At 38.9% G+C, this 22,005-nt stretch overlaps 2 protein-coding genes across 8 annotated transcripts in view; one reads left to right on the forward strand and one right to left on the reverse strand.

Moving 5' to 3' along the window:
- The window catches only part of SLC9D1 (solute carrier family 9 member D1), a 34,736-nt gene extending 13,417 nt beyond the window's left edge, over positions 1-21,319 (reverse strand). The window contains exons 1-11 of one of the 5 annotated variants that reach the window (XR_012778827.1): positions 21,161-21,313; positions 20,728-20,820; positions 17,808-18,350; positions 13,081-13,260; positions 9,108-9,299; positions 8,239-8,367; positions 6,272-6,364; positions 4,886-5,072; positions 3,806-3,923; positions 3,044-3,239; positions 2,270-2,491 (exon numbers count right to left, since the gene is read on the reverse strand). Coding sequence is in view for 1 of the 5 variants with exons in the window: in XM_075525419.1 (XP_075381534.1) it covers positions 3,044-3,239; positions 3,806-3,923; positions 4,886-5,072; positions 6,272-6,364; positions 8,239-8,367; positions 9,108-9,299; positions 13,081-13,260; positions 17,808-18,254 (1,542 nt within the window). In the remaining 4 variants the exon portion in view is untranslated. Of the gene's footprint in view, positions 1-2,257; positions 2,492-3,043; positions 3,240-3,805; positions 3,924-4,885; positions 5,073-6,271; positions 6,365-8,238; positions 8,368-9,107; positions 9,300-13,080; positions 13,261-17,807; positions 18,351-20,727; positions 20,821-21,160 lie in introns of all 5 variants that reach the window. The other 4 variants (XR_012778828.1, XR_012778829.1, XR_012778826.1 and 1 more) reach the window with 4 other exon arrangements.
- A 205-nt stretch (positions 21,320-21,524) lies between these two features.
- DCUN1D2 (defective in cullin neddylation 1 domain containing 2) overlaps positions 21,525-22,005 on the forward strand; it is a 28,907-nt gene continuing 28,426 nt past the window's right edge. The window contains exon 1 of one of the 3 annotated variants that reach the window (XM_075525524.1): positions 21,525-21,672. In XM_075525524.1, coding sequence (XP_075381639.1) covers positions 21,670-21,672 — 3 coding nt within the window. In that variant the 5' untranslated portion in view covers positions 21,525-21,669. The remainder of the gene's footprint in view (positions 21,673-22,005) is intronic. The other 2 variants (XM_075525550.1, XM_075525534.1) reach the window with 2 other exon arrangements.

The raw sequence follows: 22,005 nt of genomic DNA on the forward strand, positions 1-22,005 counted from the left end.
TAAAACATAACAAAACTGACCACTGTTGTCCTGCAGATATCTAATACAGCAATTCATTACCAGGATAGTGTTTTAAACACTATTTTCTTTGTAATATTTCTGTACATACAGAACATGAAAAAGCAACACTACACCAGTGAACGCTCTGGCTGACTTATAACATGTTCTTCAGCTCATCGTGGTATACATCTCGACCTAAAAGTACCAGTTTGGCCATCAATCCTAAATGGTCATATTTAAAACCATAAGCTAGATTTGTTCTCTATCTTACATTCAGGAGAGCAGTTTCCCAGTTAAAAAAAAACAAAAAGCAGTATCTGCATAACTCAAAGCTTGAAAAGGAGTTGCTGAAAGTGTAATAATGATCTACTGAACCTCTGTTACGAATGACAAGGTACATGATTGAAAGATGCACAACTGTGTCTCAAAGTCAGCTAGACTTTTATAGGACTGGCACTTGACACAATTCCCCCCCAGCTCCCGATCTGCCTAACTAGTTGAGGTGAAAAAGGGAGGGGGAATTTCAGTTACTTCTGAGAATATCTGGGAACAGAAAGAGGTATCTTAAGCTCCAAATTTTGGTAAAATATCTCATATTCAAGATTTGTTGCATCTCTTTTAAGTTAGTTTATCAAGAAGAGATGTATTTAAGATCCTGTTTCAGATTTAATGAGTTGCAAATGTTATCCAAGTGAGCCAAGCAGTTCAGAAATGCTCAAAAGTCACTTCCATACAGAAAGTTCCTCAATTGACAGGATAATCCCTTACACCAAAACTGCTTAGTCACTTCTGTCCTATCCTCTCTCTTGTTTTCCCATACAGAATTTGAGTTCCCATATAGAATAGAATTCCCATACAGAATTCTCTCTTATTGGTAGAGAAACAGCAACTCTTGTTTAATTAGTCGAGATTTTCAAACACAGGAAACAAGTAAAATAAATTGTTTCTATAGAATGTGCATTACATGTGCTAGTGTTACAGATGAACCCCAATACAAGACAAACTTGGATGGACCCCAGAAACCCAGTCAACGCTGAAGCATGTAACAAGTAACTATGCATGTAACTGTATGCATGAAGCAGGAATACAGTATCATTCCTACCCCCTTGTCATGTATTGGAAAGGATGTGGCCTGCAGAATTACTCACATGCTAGATAAAGAATTAAAATATTTTTTTAAAAAAGGTCTCTCAAGTTTTCTAAATGGAGTCGCAGAGTCATCTTTGGTTAAGGTGACTAAAATATGCACTCTCTTATTCCTCCCTCCACAAATTCAAAAGCTTTTTTACAGTTACACCAGTATGGAAAATTCTGTGTTTGCAGATAATTATACAAACTCCATCAATATTTAGGCTTGATTTTCAAAGTAGAAAGATCTTTGAAAGAACCATGACAGTTTAATTGTTTTCCTACCTGGCACCCAAACCCCTTAATTTATCCTTTCCAAACACATGCAACATTTTTTCAGATTAGATTGCCATCCCCCACACTATGTTTTTATCCCTTACATAGTAGGGCATCTATACCAATTAAGATTTGTTTTCCAGAAGATTTGTTTATTGAACTGTTCAACTGGACAACCAAATACTTTGTTGTTTTTTTCACTATTGTTTTTTTAAGTCTTTGTGCTCAAACCACAACTTGTAGTATTACTATAATTAATGTATCTGCGTCAGTGAATATGAAGCACCTCAACTGGTTTACTGAGGTTACATGCAGTATCCTTTGTACTGTTCCCTTTGATACATTATTTATCAACTTCAAGAGGAAAATTGCTTTCACTTATCAAGTACACAAAATATTTGCTCCTTCACAAATGCTGCCGATGCTGAGGAAGCATTCTGTTTTGCAGTATGAATCCAATGCAAACATATTCTCCCTCAGGTTTGTATACACACATATATTATGTAAAGTCATGTAGACAAACTCCCTTCTACATTTGATACATGATTTGGGCACAATATGCCAAATTCAGTCAGATCAGTCTATGTAGGCCATATTTTTAATGAAAGTAAGACTGCTTCCAGATACCGTAATATTTTATGCAACTTTTGTGGTTTGGTTGTTGTTGTTTTTTATTGAAGTGGTTCTACAAATGTTATGTCTGCTTGTTAGAAAGTAAAAGGGGGAAACTAGTTTTGTTCCTTCTCTCATTAGATGGCACTCCTGTTTGGAATATGAATAGCTGTTTAGAGGGGTGGAATTTTTAACCTATACAATAGAAATCAACAAATTGTAAAGCGACACTCTCACTAACTTATTTCTTGACCTTCTTCCTGAAGGAGGTCAGCTTTCTCTGTTTGACCTGTAATAATTAAGCAAATACTCCCAGAAAAAAAGGCACATGCACAGGAACTTTTTGGGATAACTTTTCTTAGACATTCTCAGAGGACATAACAATCTGCACATCCAGGATAATGGAGTGTCAAACCCACAACATTATCAGCGACTGTCACATTCTGTTCTCCAGCAGAATAGTTTTTTCAGAGGGCTGAAATGTGAGATACAAACAAATAGAAGGAAGATTCAGATGAAAATGAACCAAACCCAAAAGGGATCTCAAAACCTATGAACCCTAAGGCATTTCTCTACTTTCTCAACTTCATCCCAAACTGTTTATCTCCCACAGAAAAAGAAAAGTATTTTATAATAACCATGTTGAGAATTTGCTATTGAAAAGAAACTTGTGAACAAATGTCACAATCAGCCATTATCAGTATCTCAAAACCCATCCTAAATTATTTTCAAACTCATGAAGTAGCCCAAAATTAAAACTGGAATCATTATTCTTTAACTGGCTGTATTAAAAGTTACCAGCAAAAGTTCAGCTGATTGACATTCAAATTCTATGTCTTCTTACTCATCTATGCTGTAATGCATGAATCATCTGTGCATTTGGGGTTTGTTTTAAAACATTTTAAAACCAAATAATTAACTACAGAGGTACATGGATATGCAATAACAGTAAGTGCAATGGCTTTTGTGATACTGATGCAGTAAACTAACACATGTATAAAAATGTTTTATTAATTTAAAAGATTACCGTCAACATAAGGAAGATGAATGCAGTTATTCCTAGAATGAGGATTTCTTTATTCCCTTTGCTTTCTGCATGCAACTTGCGATAATACGGTCCTATGAGATAAGTCTTTATAACAAGACATACAAGAAAAACAGCAGCCAGAGAAAAGAGAATTTGGCCAATCAGTATCAGTATTCTCAGTATTTCCTTGAAAATGCTGGAAGAGAAGAACAAACAAAACATTTCTTTCAAGTGCTCTCATGCCTCCCAACGACTTCCCCTTAAGTGAAAAGATCTAATTCCACAGATGTTCAAAACTGTGTAGCTACAGTAAGATATTTAGATACATTAGTAAACAAGATTAATACTAAATCTGCTGAGTCCCCAGCAATCTCTTTTACAGCCTAGAATTTACTTCCATTTTGATTCAAAAAGATTTTTGTTGATTGATTTTCAAGGTGAGCCATCAGGCTCAATAATACTATCACATAGTCTTTGACAAAAATATGTCTTGAGGAAATAAAGTAACTGAAGAAATTCACTTATTTTTTACAATAACAAACTTTTCACTACAAATTTTAAGTACTGGACATGACTAAGGCAGCTAGAGCAGAAAGAATATCCTCATACATGACAAGTACAAATAGTAAAGGGAACTCACAGAACAGAGTGCATATTTTTCACAGTACTGACATTAATGGTAGCGCTTTCATATTCCTATCTGCAACCTACACACTAATTGGAAGGGGGTGGGGGGGAAGATACATGCAATATTTTTTTTACCTGGAATATGTGCTCACTCCTGCTTGAATAAGTGTAGGCATGACAGCTATAAATAAACCAAGCTGCACATCCTGCATCACCAACATGCCAAGTAGAACACTACTGTAGTCAATATCCCCTGTACACCAACAAAGCAGTCATGGAAACATTCATCAGAATCTAGGAATGCTTGCAGTGCTCAGAAATCTAGATATGTCTTAATCAAATGGATGCTAAGTATAGTTCTCAATGGGGTGAGGTCATTCAAAGCATTCTGTTTTTTTTTTTTTACCCCACCAGTAAGTAAATTAAAATATATATAAATAAAGATATATTAAAAATATAAATAAAATACTCATATGAAGTTTCTGTTACACAATAAAAATACAGACTTTGCTTAGCAGTTAAGCACTAGTTATACATTTACTGGAACTCCTTTACTGAAAACATACGGTCTTTAGAATAACAGGCACATGTAAGAGCCAGCATGTGTAAAACATACACTTTGAATTTAGGCATTAGAATATGAATATTCTATGGAGTGGGGAGAAATTTAATGCAGTATTTATGAGGGAGGTTTAAGTGGAAGAAAGCAGGATGGCAAAACTTTTGAAAGGAAACATTTACAAGTCTTTGAGAAGCTAGCAATATGGCACTTGAAGGTACTTATTTGAAGAGCTGTTAGCTATGAAAGACTACCTGAGCTGGTCTTAGTTTGCTGAAGAAGTATATGAATTATTTAAGTTAGCCTTTCTGCCCTGATGACAGACTGGTAATAATGGTCTAACCTGATAACCTCTTAAAAAGCACAAAGATTCCAGACCCTCAGTAAAGACAATTCTTAACATGGAGAGTACTGATTGGGCTACATCGTCTTTCTCCAAAGAGGACTGGCTATGTAAATAGCAGGTACACCTCATAACAAGAATATACACAACACTGGCCAGTGTTAAAGGAGGATGGTCCCTTGTAAACCAGACTTAACAGTGGTTTTTGTTTTGGTTTGTTTTTTAACTAGTTTCTCTCATAATATTACAAAGTCAACTTCTTTGAAATTTTATTGTAGATACTACAGTAGTCCATATTTAAAATCATACTTACCTTCTTTATCTCCTCGAACACTACCTGCAAGAAATCTTGACACCAATGGCGTGCTTGATAAAGATAAACAAGTGGAAATGAAGACACTTTGTGTTGGTCTAATTTGGAGCAAGTGTCCCCATAGTAAACCAAAGGCAATCATCAGAACCGTCATGTAGCAGGGTCCTTGCAAAGATATTTTCCACACCTTGGGAAGAAAACAAGTTCTTATGATAAAGTCTGATGACACTTTTCTCACTGATAAGTTACAATGATTTTCAGCACAAATAAGCAGTTAAAGATGCAAGATTTGGGGCTGCAGTGCTGGGCCACAGAAGTAACGGGCTGTCATTCTATACATCCTAAAACTCTGAAGTTACTATGCCTGGCAGATAATATTCTATGCCAGAAGGCTCATTACCAGAAATTAGGTAAATTTCCCAGAGCTCCCAGACAAATTAAGGGCCAAAGGTCCAGTATGGGTTGAAATATATTAAAAATCATCAAATGGAACACCAGTTATTCGATGTGATTCTACGGTAGGGAAAAAATGGGAGTGGCAAAGACTGTCATCAATACCAGCAGCCCGCTCCACACTAGTGAACACACAATTCTGAAGTAACAATTTACATACTACAGTTTAGGAACCCTTGAATTACTGATTTTTATCTTTGACTTTAGATGGACTAGAAATAGCAGATTAAGCTGAATGCTCATAAATTTTAACACATTTCAATTAAAGCTTTTATAGTCTCATGAACTCTCAACCACCAGTTTAGGAACAAATCACACAATGGCACTCTTGACATACATACAGTCTTTACATATTTTGCAGCAGTATTTTGCACTATTAAAATTCTAGCTTGTTTATGAAATAACTTTTTTTTTAATTAAGACCAAAAGAAACTTGTACGTTTTTGCTGAATCCTGATGGCCACATCATGTAATATTCCAGATTGTGCTAACTTACTTGCAGAATCAGTTTATTAGCCAGTACAGCATGTATCATCAATTCAGTATGCAGTACTTAAACTGATTTTTTTTTTTTTTTTAATAACAGGACTGCCAAACATTACTAGACACTCCATAACAGCAACTGCATGTTACTGCAAGTTAAAATAAAGCAGAGATAGATTGCCATAAATTGTGTGAGATTTTTCTAGTAATCAAACTGTTTTACTAAAATGAAGAGGAATAGCAAAGTTTTTTTTGGAGACACCGAATAAATAATGCATCCTATTCTTTCCGAAGAGGTAAAGAGAAGAAGCAAATGTCATATTTGTCTTTTCAAAAATGTACAAAGTCACACCAGTATATTATAGGGAGAATGTAAAAATCTGAAATATAACTGATAACTCAAACATTAGCAATTAAATCCTGTAATGTAGAGGTATTATACAAAAATACCTTTCTTAATCTTTCAGGAGAAAATTCCAGACCAACTAGAAAGAGAGTGAAGAATACACCAAACTCTCCTAACGTCTCCACCTGTACAATAGACTTCAAAAAAAAAAAAAAAAAATCAGTGCACAGCAGTCTACTTATAATACAAATTATAAGTCCACTTACAAAACAAATTGTTTCTCATTATGTTTCCATAGGTAGTTCCATAGTTTACTTGCTGGTCATATGACATCAGAATATCCCTCAGCATCTTTAGGGTTCAAACATTTTTCCCATCACCTGGCTGCTACTAGATAATTTGGTTGGATAGTGCTGGTCACCCAAAACGCACACGTGCGTTGATCTAGGCCAGCTTGCTTGCTTGCTTGCTGAAAATAAATAGGTTAGCGTTTTATGCATATGCTATTAAACCCCCCAAGGCTTGCATTGCAGAAGTTACTTCTGGCTAGTTATTTTATTGGTCTACTGGTATAATAATTCTGCTAGACTGTAGTTGCTGTTCTGCTCTCCATCCTATAGACTCCATCCATCCATCTCTCAGTACAACTACTAGCCTTTCCACTTCAGAGAGAAGGGTGCAACAGCAAGAAAAGCGGTTGTCTTCCTTTTCACAACAGAAAAACCTAACATTTCTTTTCTGTGTATTTACAGTCCAGAGCAGAAGAGGACAGGGTCTATCATCAATCATAGAGAAGTGGAGATGGAAACTATCTTCCCTGCCAGATTAGAATCTGCCTGCTTCCTCAGTTCCTCTGACATGCAACTTTTTAATAAAATACAGAAGAGACAAAAGGAGAGAGTACAGACAAGAGACGCAGTCAACATGAACATTATCCAGATGAATAACATTTAATCACAGCTCCACAAGAAACAGGCAGCTCACTAAGAAACTGTCCTAAAGAAACCTCTCACATGTCTTTTCCAACCACATCATCTTCCTCAGTGTAAGTCTCTGAAAATTCATTGCTGAATCTCTTTCTAATGCCAAGCTTACAAACTTGTTTCTCAGTTTAAGTGGTCAAGCTTTCCAGACCTTCTCAACCCAGATGTTATGTACGACACAAAGGTTATTATTTAATCTTAATTTTAGAATATGAAAATTTGAAAGTGTAGTATTTGTAGCCTTCTCTTCCAATACAAGATTGGCAAAATCCTACAATTTCTATGCATCCCTACTTATTCTTCAGCCCAACAGTCATTTTCAACAAAAGTCCACATAAGAGCAGAGGTTGCAAAGACAGTAAGTTCCAAGCAGTGACGTGGATATCAATGTAACAGACGCATGTAACTTAACCGGACATTACCGTGCAACCTTAACACGTGTTCTGTTTTGCCTGCTGGCTAAACAATCTGTTAATGCACACCAGACCACTAATAAAAACGTGCAATGTCTAGCCAACCACAGCCCACAGCTTCACATGAGCTAGTAATCAGGGTACACGTGATGGAGCTAAAAAGGTTCAAGAGACTTCAGGAATGTGGAAAAGAACTAGGGTGACTAGGATGAATGAAAGAGCTACAGAGATGCAAAATAACTCTCTAGAGAGCCAAGCTATGCTACTCAGGGAACTACTTGTTTTAAACACTTCCTCCACTGCCAACACTGACTTTTTGCAAGTTTCTGAATATTTGATGTCATTTAAATAATTTGGCTCTCAAATGTGATGCTTTATGATTAAAGACAAAAAGAAAAACAAAAAAAAGAAAAAAAAACCCACAACACCCAACCTTCAAGCTTTCACTTTCAACAATTGCTATGTCATGATTATATAGGAGAAAAAAAAATTGAAAACAAAGTGAGTCAAAGACATAAAATTTTAAGGCCTCATTTTGCAAAGGTCCAGGTTTGGGGATTTCTTTTTTTTTTTTTTTTTTAAATACAATTGAGGTTGGCAATACCATATTCTTTTAAAACTACTTTTAAAGATTTCAACAAATGAAGTCAGTCAAGAAGCACCTTGCACACTTACCTTGATACTATTTAGTCCTGATGGTCCTAAGAGTACTCCACAGATGATATACCCAAACATGGTTGGCAATCCTATTGTTGTGCACAGCCAGCCACAAGGCAAAGACAACATTCCTATTGTCACAATATCCTAAATATATAAGATTTACAAATGCATTAATATAAAGGACATGCAAATTTGTGATTAAATTAAAGACTATTATCTTTCAAAAGATAAATAGCATTGTAAAATTAAATGTAGAACACTGCCTGTGAAAAGAAAACACAACATCAGTAAACTAACGTGAAAACTTTGTTGTATGATGAAGCAGATGAGGTACTAACCTTAAGTAATTGGTAGCTTTGGGAACTTTTGATCAATTTATTAAATATTTTAAATACATTATAGGAAGTAGACAGTTTCCTGGGGAATTGTGGGGGAAATGACACTTTGCATTAAAACAAATGGTGAAACAGATCCATTTTGGTTTTGGTTTTAAAAATCCCAATCCAATTATTCGTCATGAAGCACAAATACAATTAAAAGCGTGTCTATGTATTTTCCAGCATCCTTTTTTTTTTTTTTTTTTTTCCCATCGCAAGACCTAAACAGATAAATTCTCTCCAGTGACAACATGCAAGTGGCTCATCAGGCACAGCAGTAGCTTGCTTTAACACTTTGCAGTCCGAGAGAAGGGATGGTGCCCCAAAGGTGCAACAAGTTAAATCAAATAAAACCAGAGAGGATTCATATGGCATCACGATCAATCTTATGAAGACTATACTAGGAGTATTGAACTATATTCAGTCCAACCAAGCAGTACTGGCATGCAAACTAGTGGGACTAAATCTCACCAAAATGAATGACAAGAATGTCTCTAAAATGATTACCTTTATGAAATGATGATCAGCACGAGGAATGGTTGAATCCCTGGGCTTGGTAAGGATATACTGATTGTTCTGGGAATCAATAAGCATACTAAGACCTAAGTCATCCTCTACTTCTCTTTTTGAAGCATTTCTTTTGGAGTTGGCTTCATCTTCTTCCACCCTTAAAACCGCTTCAAAGTTTACACCTCTTACCTGTAACAAAAAGAAAGCAAATAACAACCACAAAAACAAAAAAAAGGGGGGAGGGGGCAGTCAATGAAGCATACAGTAAAAAGGGAAAGACTATTAGCTGTGCTTGAAGTTGCTCTAGAATTTGTGGACACTGACTAAAAATACTGCAGTTTCTTCTTAGAGAGGTCTTTCAGTCTCTTTATCAAAACTTGACGTCTATAACTGAAAAGGCTCTTTTTGCTTTACATTTTAAAAACAAGGAGTTTTCCAGACCTCTTTAGCCAAGTTGTCCAATCAAAAAATATAGACAGGGTTTCAAAGCTGTAAAATTCCAATTCAGTATCTTCAATTGCTTTTAATCCAAAATATTTTTTTAAAGAAGCTTTATCACATTTAGAACACAAAAGGTTGGATTGAAATGTAATATTTTATTCCCTTGAACAAAAACAATTAGAGATTACAAAGTGATATTCAGTTCACAAAAATCTGAAATAATTACTGCATTCCAAGTCAAGAAAAAGTCATTGTCCTGCAAATTTGAAGGAGAGAGGGCAAGAACTGTTTCTACCTAGCTCTGTCTTCAGTGCCTGTAATTACAAAGTGGAAGACACTAGGATGATTTCATTATTCACTGTATTTTAAATAATGTAGATATTACCAATATTCAGAAACAGTTAAGGTTATTTTCTTTTAAACTCCAGTAAGAGAGTAGCCTGTTGTCATTCCAATGACTGACTACAAAACATTCAACTTTTCTAGATTTTGCCCAAGCAACTCCACAATTTAATGAAAAAATGCATTCACATAAGCCGTCTATGAAACAGCCTCCTATTTTTCTTTGCTGATTCCCCAGCACGTTTGCCCAAACTGTTGAGATAAATATTGCATTTTCAATATTTAATATTTAACCTGCCATTTTTATGCTTTTCTTCCACTCCTTACATTTGTGTGTGTGTGTGTGTATAATGAAATAAAAACTTTTATTGTGGGAATGACCTCTTCCCCTGTTTTTGTACATCATGCAATATGATGGGCCTCTAAACAATTGGAAGTCACTAAGAATCAGAGGGGAAAAAAAGGAATTTGAAACAAATTATGAAGTCTGCAGAATTATTTAGAAGCATAAAATAGCTGCTTCAAACATCAGCATTTTTAGCTGTTGGAGTGAGAGGCTGATGACAGTTTTCTTTTTATGAATTATGAAAGTTGTCTTTTCACCTGCTTTTGCTCAAAACCTGTCTTTCTGTATATATTTTGCCTTTACTTCCCTAAGCTCCCCACTTACCAGGCTATTCTGCATTCCCGAATGAGGTGTCCATTGCCAAGTGTAAGAGAGCAAACCATGTTTTCATGTTTTCAGCTAATGGGAGAAAGCAGGAGCAGCTGCATGCCACATACATGCAAACTATTCTCACAGTATTGGAGCAAAGAAGAAAGTCTTCCCTACAGTCACCAAATGTGAAGAACTGTGTCTAATCAGAATACAAAATAAGTGCCCAATCCTACTGGTTTTGTGTCATCTTTGCTCCTGAACCCCTCTCCCACACCCTCGTTGCTACTCCAGGGATATTGAAATAGAGCTTAGAGCTTACTGTTAAATGTTGGCTCTGCAATATAAAAGATACTTTACACTGACTTTCACATTGGAGTTATTTCACTGTTCAGTGCAGTGTCCCCATCTTGCAGATGACTATTACTTTGCCTAAAAAACAAAATGCTAATAAGCCAGCATCTGCTCTAGTATCTTCTTGGGAATTTAACATTATGACATCAGCAACAGTGTTCACTAAGCAAAATTATCTTATAAAATACATCAGCAGTGAAGCATCTACTTTGAAGCTCTGGAACTCCAAATTCATACAGAGTTTGTTATATGTTCCTTAGTACTTGGTAGCTTGTGTGTCTGGAATCTAACCAAATTTCTCTGCATCAAAATTAAAAATGTATCAAAGATCATATAAAAGCAATGCAATTGGATAAATACATTCCTCATGTAGTGAAGTTCACAGTCTAGGTCAGAAAGAATATTAGGAAAAAAGGGAAGATGCTTATAAGCTTAAGATATTATGAAAAACAATCTGTTTTTTTTCTGTGTAATCTATATAAATATCATACATTGTGTGGATATTGTGCATTTTTACATTTACAAAAGAAAAGGGAACCGACAAAAGACAGACTATGCTAGAAGAGCAAGAGTAGATGGCACAGGTTCAGATGAGCTTTTAAATACTAATAAATTTGAGGACATAATGAGAGAAAACAGTTATTTTCAGGATTTTATCTCCTAAAACAGCAATTCCTGAAAGCAGGTTGTACATAACAGTATACAGTGTGCAAATATGCTTGTCTTGCATTAAGTGGGTTAGCTCAGATTCTTTTTTTTTTTTTCCATTTTTACCTGCTACACTTCTCTATTTGATTATATTTTAATAGAAGCTTTTGTATCTTTATCTTTATTACTGATGATTCTATTAGAGCTTCTTTGTTCTAATGTTCCAGTGTTCTAGCTTAAGAGAAAACACACTACATGTTTCTTGCAAAGATGGAGAGGTAAATAGTCCTCCAGGTTGCACTTAATGATTCCTTTTCTTTCATGAATAGAGACACAAGCAGAAAACCAAAGAGACACACTGGAGAAAAAGGATGCGTTGGCATTTTGCCAATTAACAGGTGCAGCAGAAGAAACCTCATTCTTGGTCTCTTTAAAACATGCCGTTATACCCCAGCGGAACAGAAGAGGGCACTCCAGCTAGCTCGTCCCTTCCCCGCGCTTGGTCCTGCTAGGTAGGATTCCCACTGGGTACAATAGCTGCGATCTGGTGTATACAAAATAAAATGCTGCTTTCACTTCCTCTCAATACAAGTATAACTACAAAAAAATGCCCTGGCGCTCTACTACAGAGGAACTGTTTTCCCTCCTCAGCAGAATTCAAGAGCTATGCTCGCCTTGGAAGTCAACCTGCTAGTCAACAAAAACCTTTCAAGAGCAAAAGCCAACTAAAACTGCAACCCATGTTTAAGCAAACAGGACCAATTTAGAGAGTCAGTCTCTGAGGACGGCACAGTGGGACACTAGAATAAACTAATGTACTCCCAGCTCCAAATACACACAGCCTTACCTGAGGGATACTGTCCATCATGCAACAAAGAAACAATGAACAATGCAAATAGGACAAGGTATGAAAAGCCAAGGAAGTCAGAAGTGGAAGAAAGCAACTCCACAAACACATTTCAAGTCCTTACCTTGAACAATATATATTTTCCCAGACTGTGAAAACTAACTGCAAGGATTCTTGTTCTCCCATAATTTTCTCAACAAAATGAAAGAGAAAAAAAGTAGAGACTACACTTAACGTGGTAACTCCATATCCTGCAAAGTCTAAATATCCTAAAGTCCTGCAAAGTCTAAATATCTAAGTCCCCACCACCACCACCACTGAGATGTCGTAACTCTCGTGGGCTGTATCAGTGAGATGGACTACACTTGTCACTGTCAAAGTGGCAGCTGCAGGGAGGACTTTCAAATCAAAAACGCATAAATCACTACCAAAAAGGATTAATTATTACTCTTTGGTCACTCCTAACAAACAATCATTCTACCACTAAATAATTTCTTCTGTTGAAAGGGAAATAAATTAAAAAAAAAAAAAAGTAGAGCCAGAAGTTTTCCTTTTTTTTTTTTTTTTAAATAGTCACTAAAACCCTAACAACTATTTAACACAAGAGAAACACCCCTACAGTATCAACTAAAAAAAAAATAAATGCACACCAATGAAAAGACTGAGTCTAAAACATCACTTACAGATTTGTTGTCATCAAAGGCATGCTCTTCTATTTCCTCTTCCAATCTATCAGCTGCCTTCCTGACATCTTCTAGAATTTCGTCAAGCATTGACAGGCTTTTGTTTTGATGTTGCATGTTCTTAAGGGCTTCAACCTGATGTTTTTCTGCTGCTAAGAGTTCGACGTATTCCATTTCTTCCTGTTGAATTTTACAACACATAGATAAAGTGCGGAACAGGCCTTCGAGCAGGAAAACACTTGACATAAACGTACGCTTCTTGTGACACAAAACATCTTACGAGTGGAATTGCAAAAGCAATATAGACTTTATAATGGTACTTGAAGATTGCTTTCTCTTGTGCTAATTTTCATTGAGGGAAGCGGGCAAGAAAAACAACCACCAAACAAAATATCTACCAATTGCCTTTCCTAATCCACTGAAGAGTAGAGCTGCCCCAAGGTTACGATCCCAGAAAATACAAGAAAGAAACTACTTTGAGGAACTCTAGAAAACATTTCAGAGCCAAGTAAAGTTTAGAGCTCAGTGCTTTAGCAGGGAAGCATAATAACCTTGAAAGCACAGCTTTACTAGCTACAACAAACAAACAAATTGGAACAAAAACACAATGAATCTTAATTTTATAAGCCATTTTATAAACATGGGAAGAGGTCTGTTTATGGTTTTTAAAAATTACAACAAATGTGGAAACAGCTACAAAAAAAAAAAAAAGCAGCTGGGAGAGAGTACAGATGAGCAGTCAAGTGCTCTAGCTGAGGTTCCTGCTTATGTTTCCCAAGAAAACATATTCTGATTTTTACTATCAGAAGTAAAATACTTGACTTTGTCCATCTTTACAGTTTGGGCCTCTTATGAATTTGCACTAATGACTTCTGAAATCCATTTCTAGGCTTTAGAAGTAAGAAAAGAAAAAATGCTGATGTGGTTTGATATGGTGTAAAAATATTTCAGTAGCTTCCCTGATAAAGTTATGATGTTTCAGGTTCAAAAAGAGAACTACAAAAGTAAGTTTTATTTACTGATCAAGACTGGACTTAACACTGCCCCTTCTACATGGTTACCAAGACAATAACCAAATATAATACTCTGTGTATTGACAGAGTATAATTTGAGGGTTTTTTGAAAAAAGGTAAGATGCTTCACTTTACATGCCTACATTCTTTTAAAGATTTAGATGAGAGAGACTCTACATCTGTTCTTTAAGAGAGCCAATATTATTACCAAGGGAAAAAACAGACCAGGCAAAAAATACAGGCAATCTCTAGGTCTGACTGAACTCACAGAAAATGCAAGTTTCTGTCTCCATTTTAGATGCCCTGCCATACCCAATTAGAACATAGGTCTCACTTAGGTTGTGTGTTTTACTGCCTACCCCACACAGATATATTAGATAACCTGGGCATCCAAAATGGTCCTAAACTCCTATGCTTAAATAACTGGAGTGTCCCCTCCTCCACACGTTTGTGGATGGACATTTTTCCCCTTGAAACCTACAAGAACATGCATATAATTTAATCAATTCCTTGATGGCAAGACAAGAGTATCTTCAGTACAGCCTGTAACTGTAGCTTAACCCTTTTAAAATCCTGACAGTCAGATGAATACATCTGGTTGTGATGAAACCACACAATTGCTGTCTGTTGGTGTTTAGAATTACCATAGTTACATCGGCATGATGAAAATTACCCAGTTCCCAAAATAACTCGAGTTGGGAAAAATGTAACTATTAATGTGTTTGGCCCAACGTCAACTGCTTTAGTTCTTATGCAACACATAAGCAAGAGACACAGTCACTCTCATACAGCCTCAAGGAGAAACATTTCCTATCTGTTGTTCTCCGCTAGCAGACATTGCTTGAAAGATGTAAAAAACAGCCCCCGTATGAGCTACAGATTCTTTCCTCAGTCAGCACAACTTAGAATGCGAGATGGAATTGAGAAAGGTTAGATTCCTTCCCCTCAAAAATGGAACAGGTTTTGGATGGAGGAAGGCGATTCAAGTCCTTTCTGTCGGCTGAGACAAACAGGCTGAACAGAGCTAGAGGTAACCTGCAGGAAAATAAATAACACTCTAATTTACAAGAAGTTAACTTTCTCTGAAGAGCAAGGTAGAAGAGCTTTGAAAAAATCTGAGTTTAACTGTAAGTTCCTTTAATAAATGAAGACAAAGGTTTTTGTAGTCTATTGAAGTGGCATCTCAGTTTTTACCTACAGACCAGTGTCATGCCAGTAGAGTGAGACAACCACAGAGAATGTTATCCATGAAAAGGACAAGTTATCTCAAACAGCCTGCTACATGTTAAGCAGAAGTGCATCACAGTACAAACACTTTCACAACTCATGCTGGGATTGGAGACATCTGATCACAAGGTACATACCAAACAATCTTTTAAACAAAGTAATACAGATAAGGATTGTGCACTAAACAGGAGACTGGAACACCTAGAAACACATGAGCAAAATAATGTAAGATTAAGTAAGACGTTGGGGTAATGCTGGTTAAGAATGCAGTGTTGCTGTTGCTCTCTACTGTTTAATCAGGGATGAAAAAAGCACATTTGGAAGAGGAGGCATCTTTGCACTACTTGTGAGTTATTTTTTCCATCAATGTCTGAGCAGTAGGCACCCAAGGAATTAGAAGCTGATAAAAAGTGGGTAAGATTTTGTTGCTTTTTCCTGAACCTCCACACAGGTTACTGGAGCAAAGGAAGGCAGAAGCTATCTTCAGCACTTCTTCCTTCCTCCCCACCCCCATGAATGATTCCACTATACCTTTTCCCAGCAGCAGAACCAGCAAGAAATGCATCAGACGTGCATAGATATCCCAACACTAAAGAATTCCAAATACTTTAACTCAACAGAAATAAAATGAAGGGAAGAGTCCAGCACCCTCTACAGTCATTTGTATTTTCCATCCAATAACTGTTTAAAAAAAGGGAAGGACATCTTTGAGTACACCAACAAAGTTATCATTACAGTAAAGTGAAACTGGAACAAAATTGGACCTAATGTGTGTCTTCTGAAGTAAAAACAAGTCCAAAAAATGTATCCCATGTAATATTCATCTTTTTGGCATGCATTTCCCCACTGTCCTTTGTTTCACTTTATATAACAATCGTAAGGTTAGAACAACAAATATTCTGCTTAAATAACCATGTGCATGACATAAGAAGGAAGGGTATAAAAGATGGCTCATTCAAGTAAATATCTTGATATGATAATACAAAAAAAGCCTACACAATCCACCTCTGCAGAAGTAAAGTTTTGACAGGACACACATCTAAAACACATCATTATACACACAGGTCTCCTTTTATGAGGAAAATGAAGAAGCACTATTCTCAAGTTCAAGGATAGATTACTTCAGTATTTTACAGTAACGCTGCCAAGAATTAGGTAAATGAGAAGGAACATTCTGAACAGCTTCACTGCTGCTATTTTAAGAGCTCTGAGGAAAAAGAGGTGGAAACTCAAGTAATTTTCATGACAATTGGTACCATTTCTATGCAGCAGAGGCTGGCACTACCATTAAGCACCAATATCAAAGTCATATTGAGCACTTCATTGGAGCACACCTAGATCCAAGCTACTCCCTATCTAAGTTTGGCGTAATTCAGTCTTTGTTTTCACTGCACAGACCACTCCAGTCTCCCAAGTCTGCATCCTAACATCTACTTCCACCAGCCTTTCTTGCCGCAATTCACTGCACACCTTTCTTGCACACAATCTCTTGCCATCTTCACCTGTTAAGATCTGCACATCTCTTACACAAATGCCCTTTAAAGATTCTCCCAGCTCAAATGCTGTATCCCAATTACATTTTTTTTTCCTTCTCTTGCTCCCTTGCGCAAGAGCAGCCTCTTCTTTTAGAAGACAAAAACCAAAATTCTTAATATATTCCTCCAGTGGTTGAGGGGTAGAGCAAGGGAAAGGGCAATTTAAATACCAAATCAATTAAATGATGTTTTCTCTCAATGGGAGACTTTCAGTACACAGTCTGAGTGCTACCAAGTCCAGTAGACAGTGGCAGATTGTGCACACCCTAACAGGCCTGCATTGACATGGGAACTCAAGCTTTCCATGAAGTACTTGTGCTCAACTGTTACTCATCTGTGCTTTTCTTGGTAAAGTTATCTCAGACGGCTCTTTCTTGGAAGTACTGTTTTTCAGACCTGCACTTCTTAGGCTAGGAGTGCTATACTGAGATTAAAAATCTAGTCATCTCATATTTTGCATGTCCATTTTACTGACATCTATACGAATATGGAAGTAAGAGACAAGAAATCATCCTGTTTAAATTGTAGATTTTGGCTGAGCAATTCTCATTTGAAGTGGAAAAAACAGTTAGTATTTTGCCAATTTATGGCATTATTTCCACTCCAATAATACCAATGGCTTATCTAATGCAACTGTGCTATGTGCACTGACTCAATTCTTGTATTCCTTTCCCTTTAACATAATATTTGCCCTAGGTCTTATGATTATGTTTAGCTTTGTTTTGAAATAAGAACTATTGACTGCTAGTAAGTTTTAAGCTCTACACCAGAACTACTTCTAATTTTGCTAGTGAGAACAAATACTTCATTCAAAATCCATTTTAAACAGTAAAACATTGCAAGGTTCATGTAGATTCACTTTTTTATTAAAACGGATTGAAACCATGCCATAATAAAATTAAAATCACAACTGGAATATTAATAGTCTAGTAATAAACATGGGGGAACCAACCTTAATTGCAGCTTCTCTCAAGGCTTCCAGTCTCTGTCTACTGCTTTCTTTCATATTTACAACATCTTTGTAATCACCCTGTAGAGCTCTCTGGAGGCCATGGATTGCTTGAAAGACCGAGTTTTCACTTTCATTTAGCTCCTTTTGGAAAATTTCAAAGGTATGCACCTGAAAAAGTTTCTCTTCATCTGATAGTCCTGCATCCTTCTCAACTGCTCTTATAGCATTTTTTAGTTTGTTGAGAACAACATTCTTTTGGCGAAGCAGACCAGATAGTTTTCTGCAGCTCTCCAACACCCACTGCTTTCTCTGAGTGATAACAGCTCCTTTCCCACGGTGCAGCTTTATTGCATGCTTTACTACATCTTCATGTTCTGCAGGATTTGCTAACTGGCCACAAGGCAGTGAAACCAACGTCCATAGGGAAATAAATCCAGTCGCCTTCATTCTTCACTTTTTGTTGCTGTTGGGAGAAACTGATAATCCACAACTGCTCAAAGCTTTCCGCTACATGGTTTCTGCATCTCCAGTACCCATACCATGCTGCAAGATAGTACCAATCAGTTATCAAACATGATAATGTTGGGCCATTAGGTCAAACAAATGTAGAAAACAAACCTAAGACTGCATCCTACACTATGATCTTGAACAGAATGTATATGGTCTCCTTCAGTCAACAGTTATCAAAAGCAAGAAACAGTCCAACCATATTGATAGATTTTTGTTTTCCCCTTGAGTATTTTCTAGAGCTCATCTTGTTTTAAAAACACTGAATGGAAAGCTTAGTCATAGGACGTGGTAGTCATCTGCACTGCTTCTTAGAAGAGAGAAAAGCCATTAAAAATATTAAACCACGATGCCATAGGCTGTACTTCAACCTAGCACCGGAACTCATTCCTCTGATCTATCAGTAAACCTCTTGTATTTTTTCAAACCTATCCTAAAAAATTGTATCATAATCATTTATTATTTATACAGCCTCAAAAGCTTTAACACACTCAACTATATAAAACATAATGAAAAAAGCTTAACTGAAACAGATTACATTATAAATCATACTTGTGAAAGAAACATTTCCACAAGAAAGAAATAACAGCAGAACTTCCTGGACTTCTGAACACTACTAGTTTGGATCAAAGACCTTCACCTGAAAGGCTGCATGGCCTTGAGGCATTTTACTTCAAAGCTAATTATTGATCCTCATTATTTTAAAATAGAGTTATAAAGAGCACTAAAAGTAAAATCAATTCATTCATAAGTTCATTTCCCAGAATCTACTTGAAGATCTATATTTAAACTTCTGTATTTGCTTTTAACACCGAGCAGGATAGAATTCCAAAACTAAGAACCAATTTCCTTCCCCCAGATCCTACAGGAAAATACTGACATTATTGTAAAATACCGCAGTTATATTTTCTTTAAAAAAACCCAACCAAACACAAAAACCCCCACACCACAAAGCTATACATAACAATGTATAAACATATGTACAAAACACATTCGTCACTGAAGCATGGCATTCTAAAAATGTACAACACACACTACGTGTTAGTAGATCATCAATAGAGCAGGTATTTGCCTAAAACTTTAGCTGCAATCTTGATCTCTGGGCCAACAGCCTTAATCAGGAACCAATATATGGACATAATAATCCAGAAGCAGTCTGCCTAAGAGAGAATCTTCCTTCCCCATAATGCAGTAGCAGCTGCAATCACAAGTATCCAAGTCAGCCATCGTCAATATAGAGAATGGGAAGGGAAGATAGCAAGCACAGCCATGCACTACCTTAGTTTTTAAAATGCCCTCCCATCTCTGTTTCAGAGACAACTGAGAAAACCTGCCTGTGGGTTGGTTTATCTCTTTTCAACGCATGAAATACAAGCCAAAGTATTTAGATATCAATAGTTGACTATGGGCTAGCGTTTAACAACATGAAGAGCCAAAACATTTAAAATTAAGAACTAAAAGTGTAATTAAAGCAGTGAAAGCATGCCTGCATCACTCTAATTTCAATAAAATAATAAAGTAGAAATATTTCAGAACTTTAATAAAGCTATAGGGTTTACTATTTTTACGAAATCAGGAAAAAATAACAACCCCCATCACCTTGCAAAATTCTAGAGTGATATTTAAGGAAATATTTCTGCATGTATTCAAAGTAATACTCTTCCTGTTTAACATGTTTGGGGGAGAGATTTTGCTGAATGTATTACAACCTATTCCTGCAAGAAAGAGGGAGAAGAAAATGCCTAGTGTATATTCAAGCTCCCGTTTGCAGGGAGGTGAGTAAAACAGGCATGTCTTACGTGGTACATCAAACCACGTAACTAAATTCTGAGCAGAGATTTATACTAGTAAGTTTGCCCATTGTTGCACTGTGTAAACCTACCACCGTGGTTCAAACACAGTACAGTTTTGTTTCAGTAACAGTGTTTTTTACTTGGCTAACAAAAACTATTTAGAAAAGTGGCACCTGGGGCAGTGCTCAAAAGCTCTTAAGGGAATAATGACTGCACATATAAAAATGTATTATGTGCTTCAGAGTTCAAATAAAGAGAAAAAAAAAAAAACAAAACCACCACGCTCCTCTCCATGCAGCAGTAATTATCAAATTAGAGGGAACTCCTGTCGTTTGGAGTCCTTTTTAAGCAGTTTGTTTTCTGATGGATTGCAGCTCATCTTCCCGATTTTTCGTTCCTGAACACGATACCGTAGTACCGGATTTCATCAAGCTGGTATTAGACCCCGCCTCCAATGCAAACCCTGATCCTCTCTTCCAAAACGCCTGCGGGTCCTTCCACACCTGCCAGTTTGCCGCCACCCACCAGTTTTCTCAATATAAGCTCCTTCCCAGGACCCGCAGGGCAGCCGAGGCCGCTGCCGTGACTCCCCGGGCGCCTCTGCCTCGGTACGCACCCACCTGAGAGCGATGGCAGCCGGAGGGCAGCTCCCTGCGCCGCCGCCTTCTCTCTTCGCCGGCCGGCTTCCGGGCGGCGCCTGCCGGTACCTCTCCCTGGGAAGGCCGGGGGGGAGAAGAAGGGGGAGAACAGGGAAAGATCAGGAGAGCGCGGGTGCGACCAGCCCCTTTCCCGCCCCCTCATGGCGGCGGCGGAGGGAGGCGGCTGCCCCGCAGCCCCCACGGCCGGCGCTCCCGGTAGCGGCCAGTCAACTTTCCGGCCCCGCGGCAGTAGGAGCAAACCCGCCGCCGCCTCCTCGCAGCCCCCAGCCCCCGCACCGGCAACCGCCCAGTGCCCACCTCAGGGCGGCGGCCGGCCCGGCCGCCGAGGGGAAGGAGACGGAGACAGCGACAGCGGCCGGCCCCGCGCGCTGTCTCCTCCCTCCGCACCGCTCACCTGAGCGCGGGAAGGACGGGATCGCAACGCGGCGCGCACAGGAGTAAGGGGATAGTAGCCGCTGACGGAAGGCGAAGAGGAAGCCCCCGTCCTTACCAGCGGCCTCTCACGGCCGCCCCCCTCATCCTGCACCGGTTACCGAGCACCGGTGCGGCACCTTTAAGCGCAGAGTCAGACGGGATCTGTAGTCCGAGCGCCTCCTCACGGCGTGTTACGGGAAACGTCATCGTGGATTCCCCCCCCCCCCCCGTTCCGGCCGCGGTGCACGCCGGAGCACGCCGGGAGGCGTAGTCGCCGCTCTGGCGAGCCCCAGCCCCCCGGGCGTCGCCTCTCGCCGCGGTCGGCGGTGCGGGGAGGGGAGGGCTGCGGGCGCGCACCTCAGCCCCGCGCCCCGCCTTTGCGCCTTCTCTCTCGAGCGCGGCCGGCGATAGGCGGCGAGGGCGGGCCGCTGCGCGCCTGCGCGAGAGGCGGCGCCGGGCGGCGAAGTTGGTCAAAGCGCCGGTGATAAAATGGTAGGTTGGTGGAGCGGGGGAGGGGAAGGAGGCAGGGAAATTGGGGGAGGACGGGGACCCCAAACAACCCCCAGCCACCCGGGCCAGCGAGCCGAGCGCCCGCACCCAGACACACGCACCCCACGGTTTCCCGCCGCTCCCCTCCCTCAGCGCCGGCTCCCGCTCCCCTGCCTGGGGGGGGACGGCGCTAGGCGGGGGGACCCGCGCGGGCCGGGGGCGAGGGGGGACGAGCGGCGCGGGGGGGACGCGCACAGCGTGCGAGGCCGCCCTCCCGCCGCCCCCTCCGCCGGGGCCGGGAGCGGGGAAGGTCACCGGGGGCGGGAGGGGGAGGGG

Source organism: Mycteria americana, chromosome 1 (genome assembly GCF_035582795.1).
Source record: "Mycteria americana isolate JAX WOST 10 ecotype Jacksonville Zoo and Gardens chromosome 1, USCA_MyAme_1.0, whole genome shotgun sequence".
Lineage (NCBI taxonomy): Eukaryota > Metazoa > Chordata > Aves > Ciconiiformes > Ciconiidae > Mycteria > Mycteria americana.